The sequence below is a fragment of the Drosophila subpulchrella genome, chromosome 2R (genome assembly GCF_014743375.2).
Source record: "Drosophila subpulchrella strain 33 F10 #4 breed RU33 chromosome 2R, RU_Dsub_v1.1 Primary Assembly, whole genome shotgun sequence".
NCBI classification, from domain to species: domain Eukaryota; kingdom Metazoa; phylum Arthropoda; class Insecta; order Diptera; family Drosophilidae; genus Drosophila; species Drosophila subpulchrella.
The window spans coordinates 21,495,976-21,516,793 of NC_050611.1; the positions used below are offsets into that span (position 1 = coordinate 21,495,976).

General features: G+C 41.6%; 4 protein-coding genes across 4 annotated transcripts; 2 read left to right on the forward strand and 2 right to left on the reverse strand.

The window, feature by feature from the left end:
- Window positions 1-4,428: 4,428 nt before the first annotated feature.
- LOC119550282 (probable G-protein coupled receptor Mth-like 3) lies at window positions 4,429-9,925 on the reverse strand. Its single transcript, XM_037858872.1, has 9 exons — window positions 9,826-9,925; window positions 6,435-6,941; window positions 6,225-6,375; window positions 5,974-6,159; window positions 5,650-5,901; window positions 5,411-5,582; window positions 5,155-5,349; window positions 5,000-5,087; window positions 4,429-4,718 (listed from the first exon to the last, which is right to left on the reverse strand). The coding sequence occupies exons 2-8, from the start codon at window positions 6,936-6,938 to the stop codon at window positions 5,003-5,005; spliced, it is 1,545 nt and encodes a 514-aa protein (XP_037714800.1). The 5' UTR covers window positions 6,939-6,941; window positions 9,826-9,925; the 3' UTR covers window positions 4,429-4,718; window positions 5,000-5,002.
- Window positions 9,926-10,716: 791 nt separating this feature from the next.
- Window positions 10,717-11,322, reverse strand: LOC119550357 (dynein light chain roadblock-type 1). Its single transcript, XM_037858981.1, has 2 exons — window positions 11,088-11,322; window positions 10,717-11,031 (listed from the first exon to the last, which is right to left on the reverse strand). Exons 1-2 carry the CDS (start codon window positions 11,109-11,111, stop codon window positions 10,717-10,719), a joined length of 339 nt encoding a protein of 112 aa, XP_037714909.1. The 5' UTR covers window positions 11,112-11,322.
- A 54-nt stretch (window positions 11,323-11,376) lies between these two features.
- Window positions 11,377-12,036, forward strand: LOC119550358 (dynein light chain roadblock-type 2). Its single transcript, XM_037858982.1, has 3 exons — window positions 11,377-11,518; window positions 11,572-11,650; window positions 11,719-12,036. The coding sequence occupies exons 1-3, from the start codon at window positions 11,516-11,518 to the stop codon at window positions 11,928-11,930; spliced, it is 294 nt and encodes a 97-aa protein (XP_037714910.1). The 5' UTR covers window positions 11,377-11,515; the 3' UTR covers window positions 11,931-12,036.
- Window positions 12,037-13,005: 969 nt separating this feature from the next.
- On the forward strand, window positions 13,006-20,434 carry LOC119549494 (protein hunchback). Its single transcript, XM_037857598.1, has 2 exons — window positions 13,006-13,193; window positions 17,643-20,434. Exon 2 carries the CDS (start codon window positions 18,293-18,295, stop codon window positions 19,838-19,840), a length of 1,548 nt encoding a protein of 515 aa, XP_037713526.1. The 5' UTR covers window positions 13,006-13,193; window positions 17,643-18,292; the 3' UTR covers window positions 19,841-20,434.
- Window positions 20,435-20,818: the final 384 nt, after the last annotated feature.

Sequence of the window (20,818 nt, forward strand, 5' to 3'; positions counted from 1 at the left end):
TTCATCCGGACAGACAGACAGACGGACAGACGGACATGGCTAGATCGACTCGGCTAGTGATCCTGATCAAGAATATATATACTTTATGGGGTCGGAAACGCTTCCTTCTGCCTGTTACATACTTTCCGACGAATCTAGTATACCCTTTTACTCTACGAGTAACGGGTATAACAAGGAAGAACGCTATAGTCGAGTGCCTCGACTATCAGATACCCGTTACTCAGCTAAAGGGACCAAAGGGAAATGGAAAAAAGCAAGCAGCAAGGCAAAACTGAAATGCGCCACCTACCGGCGGTAGACAGATTTAAGCGTTATGTGCGTTAGGGTGGGCGTGGGAAATTTTTTTTGGTCAATCGATAGGTATTGATGAGAACAATACATTTCAGTTAAAATTTTTATTCTAGCATCAAAACCGTAGGAGCCACAGTTTTGGGCGGTTTGTGGGCGTTAGAGTGGGCGTGGCACTCTACTGAAACAAACTTGCGCTGCGCAGGAATCTTAGGAATCTGCATGCCTAATCCCAGTATTGTAGCACCTATAGTTTCCAAGATCTCAGCGTTCATACGGACAGACGGGTATAATGACCTACTAATTTGGATGATTTTTAGATACTTTGCCGGCAAGAGTAATTAGACTGTTATTTTCTCTTCAAATTGAGTAATTTATACAGCCTTCGTGGACGAGAGTAAAAATGGTGGCATGTATAAGTTAGAATCACAGAACTCTTTTCAATATAACACTCACAAAAAATGATTATTTTCGGTCCCTGCAAAAAACTCTTACACAAATAAGTTCTTAATAGACCATCGTTAAATCTGAAAAAATTGTTCTTGGGTAGCTGGGATAGCTCTTCCCATTCCCTGCCGTCATCTGCAAAATTTAATTTAATTCGACTTTGTGAGGAGTTGAATAACTCCCCACAAATCTCAGCAGCAGCAGCAACAGATGGCCGGCCGCTTACGAATACGCGGCGAATACGGGTAGTAACGGCACTGCGGGAAGAGAGAGTTTGGAGAATTAAGTTCAAGAGAGTTTCGAGAATTCAGTTCTAGAGAGTTTGGAGAATTCAGTTCAAGAGAATTTGGAGAATTCAGTTCAATAGAGTTTGGAGAATTCAAATCAAGAGAGAATTTGGAGAATTTAGTACAAGAGAGCTTGGAGAATTCGGCTCCAGAGAGTTTGGAGAGTACGAGGAAAGAGAGCTTGGAGAGAAAGAGCGGAGGGTTAACGGTAGATCGCCGCGCTTAGCACCTTAGTGTGGGGTCCTTTGCAGAGGGCGAAAGGTCGAACGGTTAAACCGCGGACTTTGGACTTTGAAGTGGTGCCATGCGCAGATGCCAAGAATTAACGGTACCAGGAGCCCTGTATAAGTGGGCCCAGCGCTTGAAGCACGATCACGAGGAGTCAAACCATCAAGATCAGTCAAAATACCAAAGTGAACAGTCAGTCAACCAAGTAATCTACCGCGAGCTCGGGGAGGAAAGTTGTCTAAGACCCAGCGTACCTTGCCCGACCAAGCAGGACCTGGAGTGAAGGACGAGCGGTGAATCGATTTGTGGTTTCAAGGGGCGTTGGCCTGGAGAGCCCTGCGATTACCGGCGAAGTTCCCGAACAGCAACTGCCCAAAACCCCGAGTGCCAGAACGCTAAGCTACTAATCAGGAAAGGCGAGCGAACGACCCGTTGAGGCATTCAAGAGGCGTTGTCCTGGAGAAGCCCAGCGGCAAGAAAGGAAACAGCGCAGAATCAGTTCGGTACAATTTAACATATATTGTATCTTTCTCAAAAAAAAAACATATGACTTTTAATATAAATAAAAGCGCACTCCCTATGCTATTCGTCACTACTTGGTTTGCCGTTCACAGTGATTTTGTTTCGTCATATTTTTGTTTGATAAGCTCTAAATTAATTAAATTAAATTAAGCTGGGGTTGCATGATGATTATGTGAAGTGTTTATGTGAACTACACTCCTGCCCATATTTATACGACACCTCGACAATTTTAGTTTCGACCCTCGTAGGAGAATGGGAAAGCAAAAGAAAGCCAAAATGAGTATGCAGAACGAAAGCTGTATTAATTCTGCTTTAATTCTGATCTTCTTATCTCTGGTTGCATCTTGCGTTTTCAAGTAGCGGTAACAAAAGCTCAAAAACTCCATTTTTGCTATGCCTGCAATTGTAACAAAGTTATACGACACTTTTTAATTTTGTTTGATTAGAGATATTTGGAAACAAATATGGACAGAAACCTTGTTTTCATGCAGGATAACGCATCAATTCACAGGAGCAGAGAGACGCTGGGCTTCCTAAATGTTCACAATGTAAGTTTTTTGGAATGGCCAACGTGCTCTCCGGATCTAAACCCCATTGAAAACATAAGGGGACTCTTAGCCAGGCGAGTGTACGCCAATAACACCCAGTTTGAGAGCGTTGAAAGCCTTAAGGAAGAAATTTTGGCTCAATGGGGTCTTTTAGATATAAATTTATTAAAAAATTTGATAAATTCAATGCCTAAAAGGCTTTTTGAGGTAGGAAAGGCTCATGGTGGCCAAATTAATTATTAAATAACAGTTTAAACATTAAAACATTACTTAAATCAAACAAAATTGATAAGTGTCGTATAATTTTGTTACAATTGCAGGTATAGCAAAAATGGAGTTTTTGAGCTTTTGTTACCGCTACTTGAAAACGCAAGATGCAACCAGAGATAAGAAGATCAGAATTAAAGCAGAATTAATACAGCTTTCGTTCTGCATACTCATTTTGGCTTTCTTTTGCTTTCCCAAAAAAACTAAAATTGTCGAGGTGTCGTATAAATATGGGCAGGAGTGTATAAAATTTCATTCCACTCATACACTTTTAATATATATATATATAATACAAGATAATATAAGAAAGTGATTTGACCATTTTAAATAAACTCAAAATCAAATGGTATGAAACAATGTATAATACTGCAAAACAAACAATGAATTCTAAGAAAATATATATACTAATCACAAAAAAATTCCGAATTGCCCATTAAAAGTTGGGCATGGAAAAAAATAAGTCATAAATATTTTTTTTTTTTAAACGCTTCACTAATTTTTACAAACAACACGATACGAACAAATAAAACAAAGGTTAAATAGTTTATTTTAATATTTAAGCAAGAAAGGATGTTTACTTCGACAAGCCGAAGTTTGTATATCCCTGCAGTTATAATTATTAAATTTAAAAATGCAAAAAATGATACTCCTGATAAGATAATATGTCAAAACACACCGAAGCTATAATTTGTTTCATAGTATTTTCCAACCAATTTTCCGATAGTTCATATGGCAGATAAATGATATAGTCGTCCGATTTTAATAAAATGAAATTCGCAATTCAGAACTAATAAAAAAATGTTATTTCCAAGCGTAATAATATAATATAATATAATATAATATGTTTCATATTACTTTCTCACCAATTTTTCGATCGTTCCTATGGCAGCTATATGATATAGTCGTCCGATTTTGATAAAACTAATATCGAAATTTAGAACTAACTAAAAAACGTTATTTCCAAGCGTATGAGGTTATATGTTAAAAAACACCGAAGCTGTAATTTGTCTCATATTATTTTCTCACCAATTTTCCGATCGTTCCTATGGCAGCTATATGATATAGTCGTCCGATTTTGATGAAATTAAATTCAAAATTCAGAACTAATTAAAATATGATATTTCCAAGCATAGGAGTTTATATGTTAAAAAACACCAAAGAAAAAATTTAACAAACAAATTTTTTCCGATTATTCCTATGGGAGCTATAAGATATAGTTGTCCGATCCGGCTAATTCCGACTTATATACTACATGCAAAATAAATAAGACCTTTGAAAAAGTTTCAGCCCGATGGCTTTAAAAATGAGAGACTAGTTTGCGAAGAAACGGACGGACAGACGGACAGACAGACATGGCTAGATCGACTCGTCTAGTGATGCTGATCAAGAATATATATACGGAAACGTCTCCTTCACAGCGTTGCAAACTTCTGACTGAAATCATAATACCCTCTGCAAGGGTATAAAAAGGACTAGTCATAAATTTTTCATAATTATGTGATTATTGTTATTTGATATTTATTCATACGAAAAATTCTTGTTAGTCACGAGAAAAATACGTTGCTTTTCCAAAGACAAATGTATTTCTTCATTTTAAACTAAACGTTTAGTTCTTCGGTAAAATGTGAGGTAGTTAAAGTTGCGAGTGACTGGGCTAAGCCGAAAAGGTTGCCCTCTGATAAACTTTCAGTTGTATGTTAAGTAGAATGGAGACTTTATATCTAGGAGCTCTAAATAAAGGTATATTCCTTATCGAATCACACCCTCTCTTCTGGTAGTCGTACTATAACCTTAAAACTTCCTAACTACTGGTTCAGCACAAGGAAAGTAAACACAAAACATTTAAAAAGTTTATAAGAAATTTATGTAAATTTTAGAAAATGCGTACAGCTGGTCGTAATAAAATGTTTCTTATTCTTAAGCCGTGTAAAATTTGAGGTAGTTAAGGTTCCGAGTGAGTACGTGTGCTGCTCCATCCTTAAAACTTCGAAAATCTTCCAGTTGTAGGCTAGGAAGAAATGAGACTTCCTACCAATAAATACTCAAATACAGACCCCCACTTGCAGAAGGCGCACTTCAACTTTCTCTCGATTTCGTATTGATGGCACTCCAGGTGTATTTTGGTTGTCCCCTAGGATGAAAAAGGCATTATAAGTGTGACATAAAATAAGGACCTAATAAGCCCACACATCATGCAAAATTAAGGTTATGTAACGACTGAGGCAAACACCATGCTAAGCGAAATGTTAAAGCCAAGAAATACACGTGAGTCAAGACATATATGGGGAAAGCCCGTTGGATTAGCATAATTCGATTTTCGACAAGACATTCAAGATCGAGGGTAGTTAGTGGTAGTAAAAAGAGGGTATCCAGCACCAACATAACACAGAAAACCAATTCTCTTTGGATTACCTATTACAGGATACTTGGGTCAAATTTCGTATTATCAAGCGAGATCTCTTCCTCGCTGTCACGATCTTCCTCTTTCTTTCCCTTAATGCTGCTCATTCAAAGATAATGATGGTACCTGGTTACTCGATCTATTTTCAGAACCACAGATTACTTACCGATCCTTTAAGAGTTTTAGAGTGCTAGGCTTCAAGATAAACAGCACGAATATGATGGTGCCCTGGGACCAGTTTAAGTAGTCGGCCACCACCAAAACCTTAGGCCAGAAAGAGTCACGGCTCACAAGGAAGGACACAATCTCCAAGCTCCACGACAAACCCATGATGATGAAGAGACGCAGGAAGAAGGTGTAACTGTTGTGGGATCATGAGAGGTACTTGAAACGCTAAGATATGAGTGCCATGTTAACGTTACGTTCGTTTGTCCGAGTTCAGCTTGTTGGTTCTTCTTTGCTGTTGGGAAAAGTTCTGGGCTTCCTTCCTTACTTTTACAATGCGAATAGCAGTCAGGATGAACATGGTTATGTTGAAAACAATCAGCAGTAACATCGGCCCATAGAAGTACAGCAAGACAACGTTGTCGCCAGCTGAGGATGAAAAAGGAAGTTGCATGAAGGTCCTACCACCACATTTCAAACGGATATCAGAACCCACTGTAGATCCAACACTGAGTGGTGCCCATACGAGGTGCCCAGTCCCTGTCCTCTATAACCTTGTCAGCCAGGAAGGTGACACCGGTCATAGCCAGTGCCATGCCCCAAGCGTAACTGTTGTAGGCCAGAAATCGATGTTCAGGCAGGAATCGATTCAGCGAATGGGCGGTGCCGCTAAACGTGTTCCAGAGATGCAGACTAATGACAGAAAGCCAAAAGAACGCGGCCATGACGAAAAAGTAGCCCAGAAATCCTACAATTGATATAACAAAAGGTGGTGTTACTATTTATCTGCTTCAAGGCCCCGTAATCGCTATAAGCTAACCTGATGTGGTGCATATGGTGGAGGGTAGTTTAAACACGTGCCACAAGTCGAGGAGCAGGAGTAGGTAAACCATGAACAGGGCGACCATGTAGCACATAAAGCACTTTCCGTGCAAGTTCTGTAGCTTCTTCACGTAGAGGTACACGCTGATCGTGAGAACCATACATATCAATGATATTATCATCACTATGGGAAGAGAAAGGCGGTGGATGTCAAAAAGAGCCTAAAGTAAAATAAAAATTATAGCTTACCGACGCTCTGCCCGGTTTTCGAGGGTTCAGTATCAAGATGGCAAAAGTGGGGAGCAATGCGAATACTATCACCCTGAAATTCAATGTGCTGAACGCAGTATTGCGCCTTATTCAAGTACGCACTGTCCCAAGCCCGAAAAAAGGTTCCATTCTAGGGAAGATTAATAACGATTAAGCTCGGCATTTGGTAGATATACCAGCAAAATGAACCTCGAACAGTGTGAAGCCGTTTCCAGGCCTTGTGTGATCTGCGTAATGCATGCTTTCGTCACCACAGGGCAAGGGCAGATCCGATTGGACGACTAGATCCTCTTTAAAGTGTCTTTTGGCCACCGTTCCGTTGTTGAGGGTCACGTTCACGTAGCGATTGTGGCTCTCCAGTTCGTCTAATGACATTTCTCCAACGCATTTGCTGCTCTTCATTTTGTGATTGTGAGGGCAGCAAAATCTAATGCAGGGCCTTAGTTTGCAGGCACATCCTCTCATGTGCCTCGAACCGAATTTTTTTGTTCCATCAGGCAAAATCTCGAAGTCATATTCACCCACCAAATTGGCGGGAATCAGTAAGCTGTCATACAGGTACGATCCGTTAGAAAACTTTTCAGCATCTGAAATATCTACAGTATCATAGAAATCGCAATCGGGAATATCAGCAGTTGATTTTTCAACCAACGTCAGTAGAACGGTGGCAAGTAATCCTATGAGTAACCGCATTTTCTGTAAAAGAAAAACTAGAGATGTTAGGTCATTCATGATCAAATTCTGATCAGAGAAGGTATTAGAAAATACATCATTGTTGTTGTCGTATACAACGTTTTATAGCCATTAAGTTGGTTGATCAACGATTAACGATAAATAAAAAAAAAAACAAGGAAGAACGCTATAGTCGAGTACCTCGACTATCAGATACCCGTTACTCAGCTAAAGGGACCAAAGGAAAATGGAGATATGCAAGCAGCGAAGCGAGATTGAAATGCGCCACCTACCGGCGGTAGACAGATTTAAGCGTTGTGGGCGTTAGAGTGGGCGTGGCAAAGTTTTTTTTGGATTAATCGATAGGTATTGACAAGACCAATACATTTCAGTTAAAATTTTTGATCTAGCGTAAAAATTGTGGGCGCCACAGGTTTGGGCGGTTTGTAGGCGTTCTAGTGGGCGTGGCATATTCGCCTAAGGAATCTAAATCTGAAATCCCATTTCTCAATCTTTGATATTTTCCAAGATATCCGCGTTCATATTTACGATTTTTTGAAGTTTGTGGGCGGTTTGTGGGCGTTCAAGTGGGCGTGGCAAACTTTTTTTTGGGTCAATCGATAGGTATTGATGAGAACAAGACATTTCAGTTAAAATTTTTATTCTAGCATGAAAACTGTAGGAGCCACCGTTTTGGGCGTTAGAGTGGGCGTGGCACTCTGCTGAAACAAACTTGCGCTGCGTAAGAAGCTCAGGAATCTGCACGCCTAATCTCAATAGCCTAGCTCTTATAGTTTCCGAGATCTCAGCGTTCATCCGGACAGACAGACGGACAGACGGACAGACGGACAGACGGACAGACGGACATGGCTAGATCGACTCGGCTAGTGATCCTGATCAAGAATATATATACTTTATGGGGTCGGAAACGCTTCCTTCTGCCTGTTACATACTTTCCGACGAATCTAGTATACCCTTTTACTCTACGAGTAACGGGTATAATAAAAAAAATGTTATGTTGAATTAGTTAAAGAGTATAAGGCCATTTATATTGTTGAGGAGTGGGCAGAACTTTTAATCTGCGTTTACGATTTTTTTACGAGCATAAACATACATATGTCTATATAAAATTCAGCGTATATAAAGTTAAATTGGGGGAAACATTTTTAATTATTAAATTCTCTGGAAATTAAGATCATTTGGGGAACAATCTTTTCCCACATTTATGGCGAGTATGAATATGTATACAATGTATACTTCTGTCTTTTGTTTTCTTAGTCTGTTTGGCCAATACATTTTCAGCTTTTTATATGCATGCATATTTGGACAGTGGATAATGGAACGCGAAAATGGGATTGTATAAAAGTCACTGTTCGCCGTCTACTGACGTATCGATCCATATCGATCTCATTGTATGTGTATGTGCGATTCAAAACACGAATGAGTTGTTTTTATTTCAATTCGCAGAACTGTCTAAATTAGAATTCTCGGTATTGTGCATAATGAAATTTCCAAGAATTGGCAAGCCGCTTCATGTTTATAGGATTGCCAAGGGTATACAACTTTTCAAGGTCAACTGACATCTGTTTCACGCAAGAACGATTTTTATCAGCATTTTTTGATAAATATTCATTTTTATTTTCTTATCAGAATGTTAAAAAAACCAAAATTATTTAACGAAAATGGGAACAAAATCGTGTACATACTATATATTCCCTTTTATAAAAACATTTTATTAGCTTATACAATTAAAAAAAAGGCATTACTTTTAGCTTAAAGGGAGACTAAAAGTCATGAGTTAATTTGTCAATTTCACAATTGTTATAACTGCAAAAAATGTTAAGTTTATTATTTTAAACCAAACTTTTTTTTTTATAACATTATCATATATAAAAAAAAAAACAATAAAACATAATAAATATATAAGATGAAAATTTAAAAACCTTATAACAACAAAAAACTGACTAATAATCAAAAATCATAAAAAAATACTCTTGACATTCTTTTTTGTTTTTTAAGTCTTTTATCTTTAACATTTTGGTGAAAAGTTGAACTTAAACAAAAAAGTTATATTCAAGATAAGATAGGACAGCCAAAGTAACCGACAATACCGAGCAAGAGCAGCATTGCATTTGTATACCGCTGGAAGCCATCTTTATCGGCGATCTATCTCGCCCCTGTTGATCTTAGCTAGAATAACATCTACTCTTAAAGGGTATACAGCAGCTTGTTTTACCAGACGCACGGAGAAAAACAAGGAAGAACGCTATAGTCGAGTGCCTCGACTATCAGATACCCGTTACTCAGCTGAAGGGGCCAAAGGGAGATGGCAACTTTTTTGTTTTAATCGATAGGTATTGACAAAACTAATAAGAAAATCTTTTCAATTAAAAAAAAAATTTTTTTTATTTTTTCTATCATGAAAATTGTGGGCGTTACGGGTTCGGACGGTTTGTGCGGTTTCACGACTCTACTCGCCAAATCCCAAATTTCTAGCTTTAATAGTTACCGAGATCACAGCGTTCATACGGACGGACAGACAGACGGACATGGCTAGATGGACTCGGCTAGTGATCCTGATCAAGAATATATACACTTTAAGGGGTCGGAAACGCTTCCTTCTACCTGATACATACATTCTGAACAGTCTAGTATACCCTTTTACTCTACGAGTAACAGGTACAACAAGATTGTGGTCACGTACACATGCATAAATATGTATATATACACAAACAATCGGAATGCTTAAGGAGATCAACCGGCATCTGAAGCAAATGCTCTCTTCAATCCACGCTATAGTTGAGTCTTTTGGAAACAAATTAAATGGGCGTAACCAGAGTAAAAGCTTGTATAAGACTGATTCAAATTTAATACTTATGTACTTTATATAGAAAGCGAAACCACTCACAGATCAGGGTAGACACGAATTCGTTCGAGCTTGTTTTGCGACTGAATCATAAGAACTAAGATAGTGACTTTTACTGCCAAAATTTTCAGCACAGTCCACAGAGATCGCTACAGTGCCTATCAGATAGTGATCGCTACAGAACGCTAAAGCTTTAAGCTCACAAGCGTAGCCGAAAATGCATTAGTATTGAAACATCACGCGTTCTTTTTGCATTCATTTTTTGCTGCACGTTTTTCGGCAGTCATAGTTGACTTTCACCCGCAACCGCTCGCTAATCGCAACCCGCTTAAAACCTATTGTAAAACCGCTTAATATTCAATAAAACCTCAAAAAACTATAAAACAATAATACGGTCCACTTTATTCGTGAACAGAAATACTATTTTATTTACGATAAACGCAAGTTAAGGAGTGTTTTTTTTACTTCGGCGGATTGGCATCCATTGAGGGATTTTAATGAGCACACAAATTTTGGTTACATCTGGAGAACATTTAAAAAAAGGAAAAACTTTACGCACTCTGAGTTGGCAATGTATCATCAGCATAAGAAGCCAAGACGGTATCTTTAAGCGGGTTTAAAAATTGTGAAAACTTGTTTGACGAAAAATCCTTTACTTGGCCACTTTCCAGTGGGCTTAAAGAAGGCTCTCTCTCTGGCTTTTGAGCAAAATTTCAAGAGAGCCTGGAGCCAGTTCTAGAGTTAGCACAAAAAATTCGTATGACGTTACGCATCTTAATATTCTAATGTCTTTGGTGATACTATAGTATATGACTGCATAACACGTGGTCTTATATTTAAATGTAAGATTCCCAAGTAAAGTGATTTTTCTACGACGTTTTTTACTGTGCATATCTACATTTTAATAAGTTTTATTGAATCACTTTTGTTATTTTATTTTTCAAAGCTATCATGCGCATTCTGCACTACGAGTACTGTTATTTTGGAGTCTGGGACTAATAGAACCTCATTAGTTTTTGTGCGCACTCTCAGCATGACCAGTTCATCTGTGGGATCAATTTTGCTCATCCCACGTTCCAATCTTCCTCGAATGGCCTGGAATTGTCCTGAAAACTGCACAGCCTCGGCTTGGTCCATTGTACTCATAACCGGATGCCCCGAATCGTTGAGAATCACTACATCTCGAACATTTTTCTTTGATTTGACTTCATCGAATGCTTTTTCCACATAGCGCCGGGTTCGAGGTGGCTTTTAAGGATATAGTTATGAAACAAGAGTGTGAGGGGAGATTTGACTTATTTTACCCTTTTTGGAGTGTCTAGAAACATTTTTGGATTCGTTTATTCGCCTTGGTTTTGGCAAAACTATTGTTTTTTTTGGTCTCCAAGGGTGCGTGTTCGAAGAAAGTGTTGCTATATGGGTCAATATGTCATTTTGACAAAACCGTTGTTACTTCGATAATGGCTTGTTTCGAGTGTTCGAATTTCGAACTGTGTCTATCAGGTCTGGCAGCACAGATTCTTTGTGGCAGCGCTGATGAATATCCAGTATTTTTTAAATGGCTTACTTTCTTATCGATAGTTCTCTGTTAACCCTTGCCTCTGTTAAGCGTACATCCGACCACCACTAGCAGTCCATCTCTAATATTGAACAAACAAAATTAACTTACTTTTTCATAAAACTGAAAATTACGGTGTCTTTTGCCGTAATTTAACCAAAATTAGAAGACAAAATGGTAGGTAGGAATATACTAAAGTCGAGGCACTTCTCTGATTTTGTCGGTTACAGTCGCAAGAGGTTGAGGAAACACTTAAGAGGATCCAGAGCCACAAAGGTGTTGTGGGCACCATTGTGGTCAACAACGAAGGTGGGAGTTGAGCCATGATATACAACTTATTCCTTGCTGGTTTCTATAATACCCGACCTCTTAATTAGGCATTCCGGTCAAGTCCACGCTCGACAACACGACGACCGTTCAGTACGCTGGCCTAATGAGTCAGCTGGCGGACAAAGCTCGGAGTGTGGTGAGGGACCTGGATCCTTCGAACGACATGACATTCCTCCGGGTGCGATCCAAGAAGCACGAGATCATGGTGGCGCCGGACAAGGACTTTATCCTGATCGTCATCCAGAACCCAACCGACTAAGTACTTGGTGCGGCGCATTGCTGAAGTTGTCTACTGCACATTTATACACATATTTAAATTGGCTGCGAGCGAAAAGAGAGTTAAATTATAATGTAATGAGATTGTACTTGATTCGAGTAAAATTATTTATGCATAAAATGACGTCAGGTTAACAGATCTTGGGAGCACTGTTAAAATTGAGGTGGCTTTAACGTTACTCATCGATAAGAATAATTTGAGGGTGCGAACTGGAAAAGGACTCGTACATGTTAAAAAGCCTTTCCTACTGGGGTAAGCCTAAAAAAATTTAATTTTTTCAATATTAATTTTATACCCAGTAAAAACTATCGGTACTCAAGTCAACTGTTATGTTGGTTTATGTCTCCACTAAGTGGTTTGTGTTTCAAAACAAGACCCGCTATTTTCATTGCCTTTTGAAAATAACTTCCAAAAACAGCGTTGCAATACCTTTTTTGCCGTATTTTTTAACTGGTCGGAAGTAAGAAAAACAAAAACAGAGATTTCGTTTGTTTTTGTTTTTGTTTGACAAACAATAATTTGTTATAAAAGTTTGTTTCAGATAAAACTCATAAAAAATATAATAATTTAGAAAAAATCAAAAACAGACCAATTGTTTTTATCTGTATTTGTTTGAATATATACATTTTTTTTAAAATTATATTCTCTTAAGCGATCTTGGTGGCACGGCAGCGAACTTCGCCGAAAAAAAAAATACCGAACAATTTAAGCGAAAGTGTTACGTTTTTTGTTACATTTGCTGAGACTTAAGTTTGCCTTACGTTCTGAAACATCGATAGTGCCGCCGAATGGCTCCAAACATCGATGTTACCGAATGCTTTGAAAACATCGATTCCACCCGTGAGGTTTTGCGTTTTAACGTAAGCCAACGTAAGTGTCAGTAAACAAGGGAGACAGCCTCAGCGTAAGTGTCAGTAAAAAAGGGAGATGCAAGATGAGAATGGAAGAATGAAGTGACGAGAAGAGAGAGCGCATATTTACCGTGTTGGAAAGTGCCGTCGGAAGTGAGTACCGATGTATCGATGTTACCGATGCTTTAAAAACATCGATGGTTTGAAATCGATGCTTGTCCACCTCTTGAAAAAACCCGTGAGGTTTTGCGTTTTGCATTTAAAAAAAACCCCAACGCCCGTGGAATAGTCAATAAATTGATTGGAAGCCCAATCAGCCTCGTTTCGACCCCATTGTACGCGAGTGCAGCGAGCCCAAGCGATCCCCCGATCGATCGAATCGAATCGAAAAAAGGTAATTCGAAAGATGGGCGTGCAGCGAAAAGCGAACGAGTAAAGAAAATGGCGTAATCACGCACTTCGGAGCCCCCCAAACGCAACGCAAACGGAATCGAAATCCACGAAACCCCAATCGGCTAGTCAGCAATACTTGGCGAAAAATCGAGCCACAAAAAAGTGAAAAAAGTTAAATAGAAAAAACTGAGTGCTGCAGCCATATTTGTTCCGTGAAAATGAAAACGATACACACAAACACACACTCGAGTGTATATACAAAGTCGTCGGTGCATATATATATATATATCTGTCTATACATATGTGCTGAGAATTAACTGAGTAAAAAGAAGCAGTTCGTATCGGATCGTCATCGCACCGTTGTTCGCAATTTCATTTCATTTCCAACGCGATTCTCGTTCAACGTACGTTGGTACATAGCCTGCCCGTACATACATACGTACTTATGTATGTACACATGTACTTTCAATATCGACGATGGCATCACAAAAACACGACGCGCACACAGACACGCACGCACGTACCGTACATACGTGCGGGCACAGAGACAGGGTCTGTACGTATGTACGTGGGACTGGTTGTTGTTGTACATAACGGAGAGTTGAACACATAAGGGCTGGCTGGCTCAATATAGAAGCAAAAGCATGTGGCTGCGCTGCCAGCGTCGCTGCCTGCAGCGCGTAAGGGATTTTATTACGTCGGACGTTTCGGTCGTCGGTCGCTGGGTTCGTTTTATATTTTTGGATATTTTACACATGTCCATATGCCCGTCGATTCCCCTGCATCCGCTCCCACATGCATCTCGCTGTTCGCCGTCGCTCTCTTTTCGCGTGCGTGCGTGTGTGTGACTCCTTGAATGCAACGTAACGGTAAACTGGCGACTGCAACGCCAACGGCGAGTGGGAGGGGGACGGCACTAGACCCCCCCGCAACGCAGGGCTCCACACTCGCGTCCATAAAACCAGTGCTCATAGCCTCCAAAGTGGCCTCGCCAAACAGGACTCAAATGTTCCAATGAAAACAAGTGAAAATCGCAAAAAATAACCCGAGTGAATCACCCTAACAACAAAGTTTCAACGTCACGAGCATAAAGCAGTGCACAGAAAGAAAAATCGATATAATATGATCAGTTTTAATGAATATAAATATAGACTCACTGAGCTACGGAAGACATAGTTTTTGAAGCATTGGTCCTAAGAAGTTATTGAACCTTGTTGTGCTTTTATTTTCGGCAGTATTCAAGTGGCAATGGCAAACGAATGCGTTAAATTCAAGCAGAACAAAGTCCAGCAACACAAAGCAAACGAACTCTCTAATTCCCAATTCCTAGCATAGATAAATTAAACCAATTTTATTCAAAATAATTATTTTAACCTAAAGATTTTTAACGGAATTTCTGGTGGTCCATCATCTCATTTTAAACTCAAATATAATTCCAAAATAAATATAAATGCCAATCAGCCTTTTCTCTGTGTGTACATAAACATTTCCCTGAACATGACTCAATTTCCTAAAATCTGATTAGTCAGCAAATTTAAAAGATCCCGGACCGAGTTCATAGACTTATCAAGGGCATTTGATTAGATTGTACGAAAAATCAGAAACTTTTAGGCCTGCCAACATTCCAAGGGCTTTGAAACGATGGCGACCAGCATCGCTTTAAGCTTGAAGAGCTGAAGCTATAGTTTCCCCTCCAAGTACAACCAGTTTTCTTGGCTTTGTTTTTGTATTTTTTGGCCGAACGCAAGGCCAAAGTTCACACAACACTAAACAAAGGTTCTCGAACTATTCGGCTGTGTGTATATGCTTCTATATCTTATCACATGGGTTGGGAATTCGCAGAGCAGCAGCACTGAACCATCAATCGGAGCTCGGCGCTTATTATCTCTGCAACTTTCAAACTCACAACTTCCCCCTAATTGCGCAGAAGAATGCCGAGTGCGCAATCAACTTGGGAAATGAGCGGAAAATGCTGTGCTATCGATTAAACCCAGCTGTTCTACGCAAATCGTAGAAAGCCGCCACCACCGTCACAATGATAATTAGAAAACTTGGCAAAACAGTTGATCAAACAATCGGATTCGCTTGGTTTCCATCTTGAGTTGGCTGCTTTGTTCCTTGAAAGCATGTTTTAAATGTCCCTATTTTCTATTTATCCTATCAATAAATTGTGTTAAAGCTGGCCAGCTTAGAAATTTTTGATAGTTATTAGTTGATAGTATTTAGTTATTGATTGCCAGTCACGATTATTTTTTTGCCCAGCACATGAGCATGTAGACACGTCTTTACCTCTTCCCATTGAGATAAATGTAAGTTTTGACTTGAGTCTACCTATGTATACTTTATGAACTTATGAATCAAATAAACTGAAATAGTATGTAAAAATACGTAATCTGAGGCCTGGTAGATAGTACTATGACAGCACTTGTTCGCCTTAGTTTTGTAAACTATACTATCGTCCATAAAAAGTAATAAGCTTCATATGGAAAAAGTTTGTCAGCTAATAGAACCTAAGAAAACTTCCATTTGAAACTCAAGAATTCGCTTTATCAAAGGGACAAAGAAAGTCTTCTTTATTTAAAGAAAACAACCGTTTAAGCGTTATTTATGATTGCATTTGTGTAAATACCTTTAAGTGATTAGATTGACATTAGATCTTTGCTTGGGTGTGCAGCATATGATCGCCTTTCCCTGGCTGATTTTTCCAACTTTTTCTAGGCTGATTCATGCCATATTGGCTCCTGATTGGTTCGCAGTCCCCTTGCATCTTGGCAAAAGCTGTTCGGCCTGGCAGCAGCGCGTCGAAGGTCTTCTCCCGTTGAACTTTCGACCCGCTGACCAGGCCCGGAGAAACTTTTGCCCCAGCTAGTCGGCAGCACAGGCAGTCAGCAGTTTCCAGGCACACAGCCATGTCCACATCTACATCTACAGCCACACAGCTGCAGCAATTTCGATCGGAAAGCGACCGAGTTTGCTGCAGCAGCCACACAAAAGTACACACAGTAGTCCTTCGGTTGACACAGCCACCCCGGCACATCTACAGATATATATATATATATATATATACATACAAACATACGAACGAATGCAGGCAGCAGCTTTCTTCCCTTAGACGAATCGAAAACTCGATTTTCATCCCCGTGGCGAGCAGAATTTAGTTTTAATTTCATTACAGACACGCTGGGCCGGCGAAGGGAAAAGAGTGGAAAACATGCGTATTAAAGTCGCAGTTTGTTTGGAGTTGGGAAAAGCTATCCAGCTATTCCCGGGGAATGAAATTTATAAGCGCGATTAGATATAGGTGTATTACAAGTTGGGATTTCTGGACGGTACCGGGTGCCTGCGGGGCTTATGGGTGTGAATGGGGCATGTGCTGCGTGCGCGTGTCGCCATAGGAGTCGTCATCGTCATAGCCATAGCCAGAGTCAGATGATAAGACGGCCAATACATACACATAGTATACCCGTGGTCGTTCTATATAGCTCATAATATCGGATAGAGCCGCAGCCTTATCGCCCCGTTGGTTGGGAAAACAAAAATAAAAACAATGCCAAATCGAAGTTGTTATACCCTTGCAGTAAGGTGTGCCTACAGCCAAGTTTTTATAAACCCAAAGAGGAACTCGGAGCTCTATAAAGGAATATATTTTGAAATCTTCTTAGCCCTTACCTCTAAATAACCAACTGGGTGTCGTCTTACATTTTTTTTTAAATCATAAAAGTATATACTTCTTTAAAATAAACAATTACCTTTGAATAGTCTTAATATTTTAAAATCTTCAAAATACATACATATAACATTTTAGAATTTTGAATAATATGACTGTAATGTCTGTGTGTATAATACTCTTTGGAAGGGTATACGAACAAAAAAAATAGAAATGAAAATAGCTAGGGGAATCTATTTTTGGCTCGCCAATCGCGAAACAATTCTCTGCAGGATTTGCAACACCTGCCCTCAGTTTTTGGCATCTTTATCTCGCCTCTCCTTTTCCGCTGCTGCACTTTTGACCCTCCAACCACTTGTTTCGTGTGTGTTTTCGTCCGAAAAGGAGGACACAAAACAAAGGAAAGAGGTACCGAAAAGACCTGCTGGCAAAAGCAGAAAATTGCAAATGCTGAAGATTTCCAAAATGCCAAAAACTGCACATGTGTGCGTTCCTTGCTGCGTGTGTGCTCCCATTTCGGTTGTACTTATTTTTTTGAAAGAGAATACTCGAAAGGCAGGCCCGAGTTGAGGAAAAAGGGACCTGAAATCCGAGCTCAACGAACATCTGTTCCGAAATGTTGTGTGTTGATTTCACCAGCCGACCAGCCGAAATTATTGAATACATGTAGGCTGCATTGTACACGCCGCCTTGGAGATATGTGTATATACAACTGGGCACATACACAATGCAAAGTGTGAAACAAGACTCTTTTTCACATACCTGCTTTTTATTTTATTCCAGGTAAACCGACGTCGGCGACAGCGGAATACCCGAGATACCGAGAGCCAAGGCAGCGACAGAATAAAGAAACAAGGAAACATTTGCACGCCAGCGGAGCAACTGCAGCAGAGCACCGAGCGACAAGAAAAACCACTTCAACAAAAGAGGATAACATACTGGAAGTGCCCCACACACACTGCCACACCGCCACTGCTGCCCAGCTACAAACATACACACACTGTACGTGCCCGACGGTGGGAAAGTAAACCGACATCTTTTTACGACCGCCGAGAGTTTTGCAATCAGAAGAAGTCGGAGAGCCGAGCCGTGTCGATCGGCCAGCCCTTTGATAAGCCCGAGAGAAGGGAGCAGCCCAGCTCAGCTCAGCCCAGAGAAGCGGAGAACAAGAGAGGAACAGGTTGCCAAGTCGAACGCGCAACGAATTTGGAAATCGAGCCAGCCGAAAGTGCGTGAGCGTGATCGTGATCGCTTGTACGTAGCCCCGAAAGCAGAAAAAGAGATATAGAAACCCGCAGATCCGGACTTGCATTTAACTTCAAAGCAGCTTGAAGGGTTTCCAACCCGTGTCCCATGAGCAGCTGAGCCCAGCGGCAGCAGCTAAGACGGAAACCAGACTTACACCTTGAACACCCGACCCAAGCCAGATCCAAATGAAAACGCTAGTGCTCAGTCCGGATGACCTGCAGAACTTCAACAAGTTCATCTATGACCCCAAGTCGGCCGCCCAGCTGGCCGCCAGTGCTGGAGCAATCGGAGCAGCGGCGGCGGCGGCAGCAGCGGTCCACGGCCCACCTGCCGGCACCACAGTACAGCTGCTCCAGGGCGGCGTGGGCGGATCGGTCAATCCCGGCGTAGTGCCCGTGTCCGTGCCCGTACCCACCAGCACAGCCAACAGTGCCAACAACCTGATGGCGCTGCACTACTACCTGAAGCATCCGGGTATCCAGCAGATGCCCATCCCACAGCAGCAGCAACATCAGCAGCAGCAACAGCATCAGCAGCAACAGCAGCACCACCAGCAGCATCAGCAACAGTTGCTGGCCCAGTCGCAGACGCAGCTGAAACAGCTGCAGCTTAAGCAGCCGACGATCCACCAGCACCAGCAGCACATCAGCTACCACCACCACCATCCGTACTACCAGCAGCAGCCGCAGCAGGCGCCGCCACCGCAACCGCAGCCTCTCAAGAGCCAGCCGCAGTCGCACCTGCCCGTGCACGCCCTCAACCAGAACTCGAACTTTTCGGCGGCCAGCTCCAGTACGGGGGGCACTGCCTCCAGCCATGCGCCCACCCAGCAATCGAACGGATCCAGCGTCTCACCCACCATTGTGTCGAGGGTGGCGGCCGTGGGGGCACCCAGCAGCAGCAATATTGCAGCCGCGGCCAATGCTCTCCTGCGGGCATCGGCCGCCTCCACAGCTCCGAGCTCCTCCGCCTCATCGTCCTCTTCGTCCTCATCTGCGTCGTCGAGCTCCTCGTCCAGCAGCTCCTCCTCCAGCGCCAGCAGCTCAGCGAACTGCGCAAAGAAGCTGAAGACGGAACCCGTACTCTCGCAGTACAATCAGACGGAGCGCCTCAATTTCGCTAACACGTACATCGTGTGGAGCGAGGAGCACTGGCGACGGGTGATATTCCACGACGAGCGCAGGTTTAACCTGGACGGACCGGATGGCTTCTCGTACTATTTCCACGACTTGCGCAACTACGAGCGCACGCTGTCGCAGCGACCGCGTGGCAATTCCGTGTACATTTACCTGATGGTCTGTGTGGGAGGAGCCGTGCATCTGGAGGTGTCGTCCGCCAAACAGCGACCAGAATCCTGCATCGAGGCCATCATGCGAGAGCGGCCCAATATCGTTACCAAACTGGGCGGGAACTCGGAGTTCGTGCTGCAGGATCACAACTGGATGTCGCATGCCCTGCCCACCGCCCAGGATCTTCTGAATGCCGAGGGCCTGAAGACCCAGAAGTGGCCCACCATCGCCCACGATCTGAACATCATGGAGAACGTGTGGGGCTGGCTCATCCGCGAGGTGTTCGACGGAGGACGGAAGTTCTCGCGCAAGGACGACTTGATATTCCGCATCAAGGAGGCGTGGTCCCGCCTGCCGCTCGACCTGATCACCAACCTGTACAGCACGCTGCCGGAACGGATCACGGAGCTCTACTACACACAGGGCGTCTACACGAATTGTTGACATCGGCGTACAGAGCAACCAGGACGTGGACAGGGCTCAGGACAGCACTTGGCCGCTTTGGCGGTCGTGCAGGCGGTGATCGACGGTGATCGTGTTCCAGAACCTGATCCGAGGAGTGCCAGCTCCTCGATGTCTGCCAGAGACCGGAGAGCGAAGGAAGCAAATCATTATATACAATTTAACTTAACTTTTTGTGTATAGCTTTAAGATGTGTGCGAAGGAGCGGACAGGACTGCTTGGAGACCGACGGACTGAAAGCAAGAAAGACAGACGATTCAACGGACGGACAGACAGACAGACGAACCGACTTGGGTTATAAGTTATCAAGTTTTTTAGTTATTTAAAAATGATACAAAACAGAAAGCAGCAGATTGTGGGCAGAACACACGTTAAGTGTTGCCATATCGCTTTGTAATTAGTGTTTTTATCCTCCCCTGTTTCCATTTGCCCCTTAAACAACAACCCTTCGCCCCAAACACCCTCGTAATTCGTAAGTCTTAATTTAAGTTGTCGTTTTCCTTTTTACCCCCATCCCCCCAATCTATTAAGAATATACAAAATATATTAGTTACAAACAAGTTTATTTGAACTTAACTCCCCTTTTGTTGATTGTTTTTAGTTGTGCCAGCGGTAGATGAACAAAATTGAAATGCCAAGCGAGCAGAGAGGAAGAAAACAAAATAAATTGTAACTAAAGTATTATTTTAAGGCATAGTTTTTGTTGTAGCAAATTACGGAGAACTCACACACGTAAATCTTCACAGACACACACGCATGAACACTCAGAAGAAGAATCCTATCATGTAAAATTGTTTACGAAAACAGAAATTATGATTAAACTAATTATCAATGTAATTAATACATATTAAACGAGAGAGAACTAACAACAAATCGAAGAGCAAAGGCAACTTAGTGTTAATGTAAGATCAAAACAACTAACCAGAGCATAGGACCTAGAGATCGATGAAATCATGCTGA

Coding starts and splice junctions, on each gene's coding strand:
- LOC119550282 (XM_037858872.1), bottom strand. CDS start 6,938: ATGCGGTTACTCATAGGATTACTTGCCACCGTTCTACTGACGTTGGTT. Junction 5,902..5,973: donor CACCATATGCACCACATCAG/GTTAGCTTATAG, acceptor TATCAATTGTAG/GATTTCTGGGCTACTTTTTC. Junction 5,583..5,649: donor CACTCAGTGTTGGATCTACA/GTGGGTTCTGAT, acceptor TTTCATCCTCAG/CTGGCGACAACGTTGTCTTG.
- LOC119550357 (XM_037858981.1), bottom strand. CDS start 11,111: ATGTTTCTAGACACTCCAAAAAGG. Junction 11,032..11,087: donor TTCTAGACACTCCAAAAAGG/GTAAAATAAGTC, acceptor TATCCTTAAAAG/CCACCTCGAACCCGGCGCTA.
- LOC119550358 (XM_037858982.1), top strand. Junction 11,651..11,718: donor CATTGTGGTCAACAACGAAG/GTGGGAGTTGAG, acceptor CCTCTTAATTAG/GCATTCCGGTCAAGTCCACG.
- LOC119549494 (XM_037857598.1), top strand. CDS start 18,293: ATGAAAACGCTAGTGCTCAGTCCGGATGACCTGCAGAACTTCAACAAG.